Below are 12329 nucleotides of genomic sequence, written 5' to 3' on the forward strand. Positions count from 1 at the left end.
GGTGTTTTACAGGGTTGAATGATTCTTGCCATTGTTTCCATCCTGGTGCACAAAACTGATATTTCAGTTGGGAAGCTGTCATGTTGCTACATTATATATGGCTGTTGTTTGCTTGCTGTTGAGCTCAGGTACTAGCTATTGTCTGTTAGATTGCTGGAAAGACTGAAATATATGCATGTCAGTTGCGGACAGGAAAGTTTCCCTTGTGGAGTATTGTTTAAATCTCCAGTGTTAAGAAGAAAACCAAAGAACGCTGACCTTGTAGGACTAAAGGCAGTGTCATGGCGTTGATTGGGAAGTTGATTAAGTTAAAATTCTGAGCTCATCTGAAACTCAGTCATCACTAGTGGTTTCAGGTGAGTGAATGCTTCCATTAAATGCTTAGGGGTTTCACTCAAGTACCCCACTGAGAATTACTTGCGTTATAAAGACAGTGGCACTCAGTAGTCATGCAGGCAGAATGTTTGAAACGGAGGGTCAGGGTTTTTCAAGGGAAGAGGAGAAGGGCCTGGCTTGGAGGCTGGAGGATGCTTCTCATGGGGATCCCAGAGCAATTTAGGCGAAGAGGGGAGAAATGCAGTCTCATCTCTTGCTCAGGAGGTTTTTTAGCTGCTAAACCTTTCTTCCAGCTGGTGACTAGATAACGAAGCAGATCTTAACATCACCTGTATTTGTTCCATGTATATAATGCTCTTTTGAATTCCCAGGGCTGTTTCTAAAGTCAATCTGTTGAAATGCAAAAAGATTCCAGAACCACTGGGAATGCTGGACACAGTTCCAAATAGCCTGAATCAAAATGCATCTTTCATCAGTGTATGGCAAAAGAACCCTGTGGCACTCCTATCACTGGAGATATCAGGACTTCTGTTACAGCTTTTGCAAAAAGCTGTATGCAATTTCTTAATGGTGCCCTGTAATCTTTCTGCAATAGTAGTGCTGCAGCATGGCTTCTGAGATTTACTGTTCTGATGTGGTCTTCTCATGATACTTTGAAGTAACATTCATTCTTTAAATGATGTAAGGAACTGGAGGTTATGCCATCAAGAAAATTGTTGATAAGAGGAATAAAACAAAGGCAGAGAAAGACTTAGTTCACTTGAAATGTGGAAACTTTAAACTTTAATAAGAACGTTTTTTATCAATACAGGATTTGTTAAGCTCTCTCTTAGGCAAAAAAAAGCAACAGATTTTTCCTGTGTATTTGTTTAGATTGAGATGATAAACTGAACCATTGCCAAATTCCTTTCTGCCTTCAAACAAGAAATCCATTATGTCCTAAGAAATAAATGTTGTATGAATATTTCCCCGCATGAGAACAGCACCATTATTCTATGTAGCTTAGAAATACAAGAAAGAAAGAAAACCCCAACAGGAAATTGAATTTGCACCTTATTTAATGCACGGTGACAAAGCAGATCATTAGACTTTTATTAATGAATAGCCTTCACTTCTGCAAACTGAGAGCCCATGCTCATAGAGTCTGCTTGTGTGGTTTTGTTTCTTCAGTGTTGAAACAATTTTTACTTAACCTCAACATGGAGTTATTTTACTAAGGGCCTGGTTTTTCAACTCTCACTGACAATAACCCTGTGGAAATCCTACATAATGCTCAGTAGGATCAAATCCTACTTCCATTCACTTTGAAAAAATCTGATCTCTTCATTTTCATCATCTCACTTAAAGCTCGGAAGTGACTCAGCTTAAGAATGATCCAAGGCCCTTGGAGATCACAGGCAATTGGATTGCTCTTGAGCAGCTACCTTTTGTCGTAATAGCCCAGGCTTGCATACACAGACCCTGTAGCTTTGAGAGCTGACAGCAGCACTGATGATATCTCCAATCTTTTTGTGCTTCAAGGATGCAAAATAGTAGCTCCAGAGAGTAGTTCAAGTGAGAAAAAGCTTGTGGGTCTGTGTTTTCCATACAGTGGGAGGCAGGACTGTATTCCAGCTTATTCCATTCACAAGAGAGGCAGGATGGTCTGTGTAGAATATGAAATCCTTTGATATACAGACTCTGAGAAAAAGGGTGAGTTCCTCCAGGAGCTGATGAAGATAATGGTTTTCTTTTTTTATTTAAAGAAAAATGCTCTTTTTTTTTTTTTGTCATTATGCTTGTGGTACCTCAGGGAATAGAAATGCACCCCAGTGTCTCCTGTTTCAGAAGAGGGGTTCTGGTCACGTAAAACAGAATGTCTTCCATCATATTGAGCAGGAAGGGTTCTTGGGGAAATATTATTCTCCTGTAGACTTATTTCCATGTGATGGATGTTTACAGAATACCTCTTGCTTTTTGCCTTCTCAAGTATGATTTGTGCATCGCTATTGGCTCCACTAATTAATTCTTTTGAAGTTGTTTTTCCCATCAGCATAGGAAAAAACAAAAGAACATAATTTGATGTTTGCTATTAGCTGTCATCATTTTGGTATTCGTTTTTCTTTGATGACATGATATTTGTATCACAGCAATTGCCTAGATCACACTATTGGGATTTATTGTACGTATGTAGTGATCACAGCTGGTTTCTCTTCATTGCCTCTGCTGTTTGTGGCATGAACGGTGCTGGGCAGATGGTCTTTAATAAAAACAATCCCAATTGGTCCATCTCTTCTGTGGTATTTCTACAGTGGTCATAAATATGTGTGCTAAGGTAATAATATATTGATGCTTGAGGGGATTTGTTGTCAGAACCATGACTTCTGCACAGCTGCAAAAGGAAAAAGAAAAAAAAAAAAGCTGTTTAAATCCCTTCCTTGTTTGTACACCACATTGTACACCAAGTATGGATACAGTCATGTTCATCCTTTCTGATTTGATCTCTGACTCAAAGTGAAAGCAGCCTGCTGGAACAGCATTTTTCAAACCGTGGATGTTAACAGCCTGGGTGACCCTTGTTTTGCCCATGTAGCTTAAAGCTGTGATTAGCAATAGGAACACATGTGCTAAATTGTCTGCAAAAATCCGTTGTAATGTGGGGTTGCCAGGACTTGTCTTTAATTCTTGCAGATTGATGTGTGCTTCTTGCTGTGAGTACACCAAAGATGATGAATCTGCTGGTGGTTCACATCATAAGTAGTTCTGCTTGTGCCTGAATTCATGACTTGCCAGTATGAGAGAATTTAACTCATTCTGAGTTATTGACAAAAAGAATAAGAGATTGGGTAGAAAGGAAATGTCATAAAGAACAGGGCAATAGAGGGAGCTTCTTTTTAATAATAGTAATTACTGTCTTTAAAAGACTTGCCAAATAATTTTATCACCCATTTTTGTCGCTAGGCTTGAATCCCTGTGGCCATGCAAAAGGGATAGAGCTTAATAATTGCAAGTGCATGAACCCTTTCATTCCAAGTTTCTAGTGTTTTTTGCAAGCAATGATCTGCTACAGACCTCTGTATGATATGTTGAAGCTGGATTTTCAGAAGAAGCTAGAACAGAGGTAGCATTGAAAGTTACTTTTGATCATCCTACCTTATTAGACGCATTGCCTAGGCAGGTAAAGAGAGCCATAATGACTAAAGAAGTTTTTCAAAAGGCGACTCATTGGTAGAACTGGGGACCATAGTAAAGAGCCAGAGAGTTCATATATGCAGCTTCTGAGGCAGATCCAGCAGCATGCTGAGTGCCTTCAGCTTGAAGCTGAAATATATATATGACTTGGACGTTAAAGCTACAAGCTAAATTACAAACTGTAATGTAAATAATTGCATAGACACGTGAGTACTCCATAGCTCTTTATGAAATTTAGCAGCTTCTGAAGCATCTAGTATTGACCACTCCATGACAATACTCCAGTTCATACACTCTAACACCACAGGATCTAACAGTCTGAGTACTAAAGTAATCCCTAACAACATTTAGACATTAAAGGAGAATTCTCAGTTACTCTGTGATTTAATTGTAAGGATCCACCAAAGGTAACTTAGAAAAACAAACGTATTGTAAGCAGGCTTAGGTTTTGCCTCTGGACCTCCAGTGGAGAATGTCTAGATGATCCCCAACTCCAGAAGACGCTAAGATGATGTGGTGTAGAGGTCCCGGTGTTTTCTGCCTAATGGTTACATGACACTGTACTGTTAGTTTGAAAATAATATTTTAAACAAAATGGAGATCAAGAGAAGAAAACGGAAGAATGAAAGAGGTTTTTTTCTGGAGGTATACCTGAAAACCAGCTTGGAGCATTTTGCAGCATTATAATAGGGCCTTAACAATATTTCTCTGTAATTCTCCGAAGTCACTGATAATTGGGTTTTGGCTGCTTGTGGATTTAATGCCATCATGAAATGTAATTTGTTTGCACATGGAATATTAACACTGTTCTATGCAGAAATGTGAAACCAGAAAAATGCTAGTACTGATACTGCTTTAATTCTAAGCTGCATTTTAGTGCATTCTGTTTATTGTTATTCTATTAATTATTGTTACAGTAACAGTCGTTAGACCTCTGGGGCTTGGCAACAGGCAAACAGAGGATTTGAAATCCCTGCCCCAAACACCTTGCAATTTTAATTTTCAAGGCAGATAGTTAATAAGATACTAGCCCATTATAATGGGGGAGAGAACGAATGTTGTACACAATATCGTGCTTGGAATTTGTGGCAGAGAGATGCATTGAACCCAGTTCCCCGATAATCTTTCTGTATTTCATATTTTAATTTTTCAAGGGCTCTGTAACTGCAGGGACCTAGAATGCTGCTTATTTGTTTTTCCTTAGTAATCAGAATTTCTTATATTCGATATTTCTGATATTTGATCCGAATGTACTTGGATGTTATGAAGAGGGATGAGATGGAATTGCTTGCAGAGTAAGAGTTAAGCTAGCATCCTAGACTGCTGTGAAGAGTAGTTTCTCTTACTGAATTACACAGATACAGCAATATACAGAGGAGCAGTAGGAGTGGCTGAAACCAAAATGCCTGGGAGCAGCCATGTATATATTTGTTTAAGAATTGCTATGTATGCTTTCTCACCAAGGTGAATAAAGAGGACTTTTTAAAGCTTGCATGAAGCAAGTAGTATTTTTGGTGCTACTGTAGGGTGTTAAATAGGTAGGTTCAAGTCCTTTGTTCAACCCAAGCTAAAGCCAAAGCGTGAAATTCAGTCTCCCATCTCCCAGTTTCTCTTCATAGGAGTTGGCTGTTACAGGATGGATTGCTTTCTGTCTCCTGTGTTGACCAGAAATGCCAATGTAGCACTATGAATATTTTCTTAAAGCAAAACAGGCACCTGTTTGTGATGTGTTTTGGTTTGGGTGGGTAAGCATTTAACAGTGGAAAAACTGCCAAGTCACAGAAATCCTTGACTGGTCCTTCACCCTTTTACTGATAACAATTATTCTTCCCAATAAAGTTGTACATGGCCTCAAGTCTGTATCCAAATATTAGAGTTGTTTATCAAATCCATGAAGTACAAGGAGTATAGTATATAAAAGACTAAGACAAGACCAACGCAGATTAGACACTCAAAGGTAATAGTAGTTCTTAGGACATTAATTTGTTCAGAATACAGGTGGGGAATACTCTTCCTATTGGCTTTATTCAGTGTCCAATATACTGTTGTATAGTTTGGCTGCATATATCATGAAGTGTATATAGTGGCAATATGGCTAGATTTTTAGTGCTTGATTGTCTCTTCACTGCAGCTCTCTCCCAGTATTTATGTCTAAATTAATACTGTAAAATCACCCTGAACATTTCAAAGATCATACTTGTTAAAGCAAAACAAAAAGCATTGATGCAGTGATGGTGAGGCAGCTCAGTGTTATCTGAGGACTGGAGGAGTTAATCTAAACCATACAACATTTCTAAAATATTCATTGTTTCAAAAAGAATCAGCACCTTGAAAGCTTCTTCAAGCACGTGGTAGCAGGAAAAATGTATGCTAGTGTGTAAAATAGTAAAATCTGTACTATTTATGGAATCATATCTTTTGTTGTGCTCGCCTCCAGTCCCAGAAGTGAAAGCAAGATTGCATTGGTACAAATAACTCTGTTAACATGATTAACTGGATGATGCAAGGTAACTGAGGTCTTGGTGAGGACCAAGTACGCGAAAGTTATAATTATGTAGATTCCTCCAAGGAGAGTCTTTATTACAAGTTCTCTTGTAGCCAGAGAATACCAACCATCTCCTGGGATGTCAAGGCATGTAGTGACAGGAGGAGAAAGCAAAAAATCTGATAGAAGGGAGCAAGACCACCAGGGTCATCTCATTTGTCAGCAGCATAGACTGTTGCTGACATCCTTAGTAGGTATATTTTTCCAATCTCTCTCTGTGATTTTTTTTCTTCCAGTGTGTGGCTGTGACTTGGCACAAGGAGGCTTTTTCATTAAGAATGGGGAATATCTTTGCACCTTGGATTACCAGCGCATGTATGGTACCCGCTGCAACGGTTGTGGGGAGTTCGTGGAAGGTGAAGTAGTGACAGCTCTGGGAAAAACTTACCATCCAAGCTGCTTTGCCTGTACTGTTTGCAAGTAAGTCATCCCTTTCAATTAACATGGCGTGAACCCAGTACAAGGAAAACGGGGAGAAAGGTATCACCATGAGACATAAGTCTCAAGACGTATTTCTCTTTGGGAAGCATTTGGTCAGAAAACAGTTGCTGCAAGTCTGACTTTGAAGGTCTCTAAATACCACTCATTTTTTGGGGGGGACACAGTTTCTCTGTTACATATAGTTCCCTGTTCTCAGAAAGTTACTCTCACGTATGAAAGAATTAAGTATCAGGCTTACATGTTGAGATAATGAACATGGGTTGAGTTGAGTTCTCTAGTGATCAGCCCAGCCTGATGGGAGAAATGAGGTAAAGCAAAATTCTGGATGGTACAATAGAGAAGTCAGTTGGGCTATAAGAACAATTAGACAATTGGAAACATACTGGAGACTCATTTTCACATCATGTAAGAACGTATGGCTTTGGGACAACTGTGATCCCCCTCTTCTTCCCAAATATTATTTCTTGTCCCCAGTAAGAGAGCCAGCCTTCAGTTCTACAGGGAATAAAAAGAAGTTAGCTAAGGCTGTGTGGATGGGACAAAAGGTAGCATTTTTAACTTGTATTTTTGTTTAAACTCTCACTAACATATTAATTCAGAATTTAGGAGACTACTGGGCAAATCTTCCACATGCTCTCATAGCCTGCTCATTTGATCAGTTCTATCTACTTGAAAATCTCAAACGGGGCTTTACAGCCTAAACTCAACCCAAAGTCCCTGTGCATAGTGTTCTCTATTAGCTGGCTCCAGGCATTGAGACTACACTAGAATTTAGGCTGTCTTAGCACGTACCTTATTGCTATGGTGATAAGTATAATATTTTGGATACACTAGGGGAAATAAAGCTTCTGTAGGTTTTTATAGGAGTGGCACATTTTTATAGTAGCAAAAGTAATCTTCTACACATAAAGTGGAAGTGATATTATGGTGCCATCATGATTCTACAGAGAGCCAACTGTGTTATGTGTATACCTAACTATTTTCTAAGCTGGAATTAAGATGGCCATCAGGTTGTTCATTTCTGCAGTTCTGAGCCCTGCAAGTAAAATGGAAGTTTTCTTAAATAAGTTTCAGTGTAATGCCTGAGGGACACACAAGAAGCATCAGATAGAGATGTAGGTAGATTTCATAGAGAGGGAGGACCCAAAAGACAAGGCCTGTTCCTTGGTAGTCTTGGAGGGAAATAGGTCGGTGGAGTTCTCCAGAAGTCAAAATCTGACAGCAGTCAAATTGTCTGAAACTTAATGCAGGAGGATGACATGAACAAGATGAATGCAGGAGGATGAACAAGAAAGGCAAGAATCTACATTCTGAGATAGAACCTCCTTGGAGATCCCATCGTATGATGTGTCTGAGTGTTAGTGTGGCAGACTTGTCAGGTGCTACTCTAATCTTCATAGCTACCTCTGAGTATTTTAAGTACTTTATCCTATAGCCTGGTACATTTTTCAAGACCTTTTCTATTGAAAGTATTTTGATCGTTTTTCCATTTGGTTTTAAATAGTGTGTGAATTTACTGCATGTTGGTAATCATATCATGTGTATGTTTCAGTTTTATTTCCCAAGGAGAGTGTGAAAGTAGATGATACAGTAATAACATGACATCAATTTTCTGTACATTGACTTGCATCAGTCTTTTTAAGTTGAATGAACACAAGATGAGTCATTGGAATAGATTCATGAAATGCAGTATTGCTGCTGATTTATTTATGGCCCACTTAGGAATGGCAGTGGAAAGGAAACTAGAACAATGCCTTAAACATTTTGTTTTGTGGAAACAAGCAGATGTTCATCTGTTAAGCACAGTTTCGGAGTGAGGTGTGGTGTAGGGGGGTCTGTACTGAGCAGCTAAAGCTACTTACTAAAGATTTGGAGTTACTGAACCTTCTCATTTTAGTGAAATGCTCATACAAAATGTTGTTCATCCTCTGTTTCATACACCAAATAAGAGTTAACAGCAATGTCAACTTCTGCCTAACACACATTCTTAACATTTTGTTGGGTTCAGCAAATAATCTCAATCTTCCATAGCGCATTCAGCCTTTGCCTTTCTCCTATCATCATCTGCACAGGTAGCAATTACAGTGGTGGTTCTGTAATGTAGCTATCTATTTTAAATCTCTAGGAGAATGAATGTGGATAACATTTCATTTTTTTTGCAAACTGCTACATCCACTGTAATATAGTCATATATTTAATTGCTGAATACAGATGAAATTAGTGTATTTATGAGCATCTAGCTCCACATTCCTTCGCTAGGCCTAAGACCAATTCCAGTTCTTCCTTTGAGTTCTCTTCTGTACCATTTTCTATCTACAACATCACGCTGAGACAGTCATAAATGTAACTGTTGTGTCTAAGCGGATTTCACTGTTTTCTACTCTTTAGATAAAGTACGTTTGATAACTTTTTTAAACCAAAGCACAAGGCAAGTCTAACCTCTGCTCCAGTTGCATCCACGGATTGGATTTATTCCAGTGCCTGGCTTTGCCAAGGCCACATTGCAGAAACTATTTGGCCTGAGTTTCTGTAAAATACTGATTGCGCTGGGGGAAGAAAGCAAACTCAAGGCGTAGGGAACAGAGGAAAATTTCTGGCATAACTTTTGCTAAAATACTTTTTTTCTCTTTAACTCTCCAGGCGTCCATTTCCACCAGGTGATCGAGTTACCTTTAATGGAAGGGACTGTCTCTGTCAGATGTGTGCTCAGCCAATGTCCTCCAGTCCAAAAGAACTGTCTGCCTCAAGCAGTAAGTATGCAATCTTCTTTCTGAAGCTTCTTACTTTCCCAGGCTCATCCACATTTGGTTGAAACTAACTTAATGCAATCTTTTGGGTTTGGTTTTTTTTTATTTTTCTTGACCTTTAGAAATGCAAACTATCTCTGGGAAGCATCTTTTTTTCTTTCTTTTTTTTTTTCCTTCATTAAACGTGTCTGGTACTACAGGTGGGAAGAGACACTTACGCATTTTAATATGAACAAATGACTTTTCCCCAATGACTGAATTTTTAAACAGGCTGATTTTTCTTTTATAGGCACTGGAAAAGTATCTAATTGATGAAATCAGAGGTTTCAGAGTTGATAGATTTCATTTTTTTTGTGTATAATTGCGCAGGTTTAAGTATTCAAAGGAGGACAGAGTCAGAGGAAATTAATTTTCTTCTACTATTTAACAGATTAATATAATTAAATTATCCTTTAAAAGGAGCATTGCCAGGATTGTGCTTCTGGTAGACTGACACCACAATGATACTGTGATTAGAACCTCAAGAAACCGTGATAAAAAAGAAAGCAGGCAAGTTAAGGGGAAAGAGAGAGAATGAGGAAAGTTTGGGAGGGAAATTAACTTGGCTTACGGTTGGGTTTTAATGCTTTTAAAAGATAATTTATAAATTGCTGCCTCTGTTAGTTAATTTTTAATCTCTGCCTCTGGTAGTTAATTTTTTAAATCTGCAGGGATTTCTGATTCTTTCTCTGACTGCTGGATTGTATTTAGGACTCTAATCTGTAATGACTTACCCAGTATAGTTTTATAATTCAAAATGGCTACAGATTTCCTTGTGACACTAGGTAGTTTTCCACCGATGTTGGTTTCCTACAGGGAGACACTGTGCATTTTGTACTGGTACTTGGCTTCGAGATCCTAGGATTATAAAGTGCAATGCAAAGGCAAAGTTGGGTAACATTTGTGTTCAGCAGATGAGTCAAGTGAATCTCAGGTTATCCGATTTGCCTGAGAACATGTAATCAGACCCTTAGCAAAACGGAAAATGAGAGACTTTTTTTGTTATCATGCCTTTCTGTCTGTTAAGTGATACTTTTCCACTATAACTGTAGATTTGGAGCTGAAAATGCACAGGCCTAATCAGTTAAGGAAGAATTTAGGAACTTGAAAAAAGCCTTACAAGACTTAGAAATCAACATAGAAATGTATGAGGTACTTCAGACACCCAGAGAATCCTTCTGAGACAAAGGAATGATGTGGAAATTGTATTAGTGGTATTTAGGAGGCATAATTGGCAAGGAACTGCAAGGCACAGGGACCTTGGACAGTACTGACGTTCTTTTTCTAAGCATGTCACAGTACTGGCTCCGAAACAACTGGTATTCAGTGACAGAAGTATCTGGATCACGCTACATCTGGTTCTCAAAAAGTGTCGCATTTGTCCAGCAGTGTGGCTGCTTCCCGGATACGTGACTCCAGGTGCCAAAATGCCCCCTAGGAAATGATGGGCTAAAGTTGTCTGATGGTGAGGAAGCAAAAAAGCTGGAGAGTCACTTCCTGATAGCCATAGCCTCTGACTGAATTGCTTTTTGGGTTCCACACTGAAGTCATAGGTAGCAAGGATTAGGAAACAATCTTCCCTGCTACTTGTTATGAGTTTGGGTTGTTTGGGTTTTTTTAATCAGAATTGGGTCCTGCTGGGCAAACTGCCTTACCAATACACACAGCAAGAGAGCTCCTCCTCCTAACAGGTTAGAGTGCACTGCTTCAAAATCTGCAAGTACCTGCCACTGTGCATCTTTTGCTTTTATGGAGAAGGACTTGGAGAAGACTATGAAGTCGTCGTCGTCGTCTTCTTCTTCGAAGACTATGGAGAAGATATGTATAGAGTTTCTGGTCATTTTAGAGCAAAACTCTCCAAAACAGACAAATAGAAGTGAGAGCAGCATGTGTTTATAAGTTCAGAAAAACTCGATTAAAAGAATAGTAATGAAGCATCCTCTGTCTTCAAAGATATGCCAGCTGCTGCTTTAGCTTTGTGCAAAAGTTGACTTAGATACGGAGAATTCTTTCTTGCTGGCACTGAAGAGTAAATTTTAATTAGCGTGAGCTATTCTAGATTGCTTCCATGTCTCTCCTGCTGGCTGAATCAGACACATCAATTTTTTCTAATGCTTTGCCCTTTTTTGAAGGGATGGGTTTTTTTTAATGCAAGTTCTTTTAGAAGAGAATCTCATTCATACTATGCATCTATTTTATATCCTATATTGCTGTCAGTTTCCCCTGATTACTTCCAAGGAGATTACTAGAGGAGGCTTTCCTTAAACAAAGAAAGCTGGAAGTGAGGAAATTCAATAGACTGAAAGTATATCAGGTTTGATTAGTTTATGTATGTAAAAAGAAGCCTTCTATTCACTAGAATGTCTGCATTAATGTTGACATGCCATTTTCTGATGTCTGTTACTTCACATAAATGAAAGGCTTATTGACAGCTTTTCTTGGATGATTTCAAGGAAAATCAAATGCCTTTAAATATAGGGGTTAACATCTTGAATAACATGAACCTGAGTATTGTTACACTCTTTTGTAGTGCACACCAATGAAAATCAGAAGGAAAAATACTGAAAATTTATTTTCCTTTTTTGTTTAATATTAGTTGGGTCCACGGTACTTATTTATCTTATTTATATTAGTAATATATTTCTTTCACTGTACATATATTACCTGGAACGATTATAGCCATTTTCTTGAAGAAGCATTTCAGTGACCCCCTTTTTATTCTAATTTTCTAAGACAGTCTTTTTCAGTATACAAATGCTATAGAGTAGTCATAATTCAGTCAAGTCTGTTCCTTAGGCACTGCTAGATGTTCACAGTGCACTAGCTTTGGGATTTCATTCAGCAGGAAATCTGATACCAAATTCCTGTAAACAGCTTTGCAGACAAATGAAATGGGTGGTGTTCTTTTTTGTTATTGTTTTATTTCATAAGACAGCTTGATAAATGAGATGTGATCTGTAAAGCAAAGTGACTGGGACAGATGTGGAGCATCACAGAAGCAGGGGACAACTAGACAACACTGTTTCTCTGTTTCATCTATGACAGCCTCA

General features: G+C 38.5%; 1 protein-coding gene across 7 annotated transcripts in view; it reads left to right on the top strand.

Annotated features, from left to right (window-relative positions):
• Window positions 1-12329, top strand: part of ABLIM1 (actin binding LIM protein 1) — a 212664-nt gene that overhangs the window by 107123 nt on the left and 93212 nt on the right. For all 7 annotated transcript variants that reach the window (XM_075504483.1, XM_075504489.1, XM_075504482.1 and 4 more), the window contains exons 3-4: window positions 6289-6472; window positions 9134-9243. In XM_075504483.1, the coding sequence (XP_075360598.1) occupies window positions 6289-6472; window positions 9134-9243 (294 nt within the window). The remainder of the gene's footprint in view (window positions 1-6288; window positions 6473-9133; window positions 9244-12329) is intronic.

The sequence above is a fragment of the Mycteria americana genome, chromosome 6 (genome assembly GCF_035582795.1).
Source record: "Mycteria americana isolate JAX WOST 10 ecotype Jacksonville Zoo and Gardens chromosome 6, USCA_MyAme_1.0, whole genome shotgun sequence".
NCBI classification, from domain to species: domain Eukaryota; kingdom Metazoa; phylum Chordata; class Aves; order Ciconiiformes; family Ciconiidae; genus Mycteria; species Mycteria americana.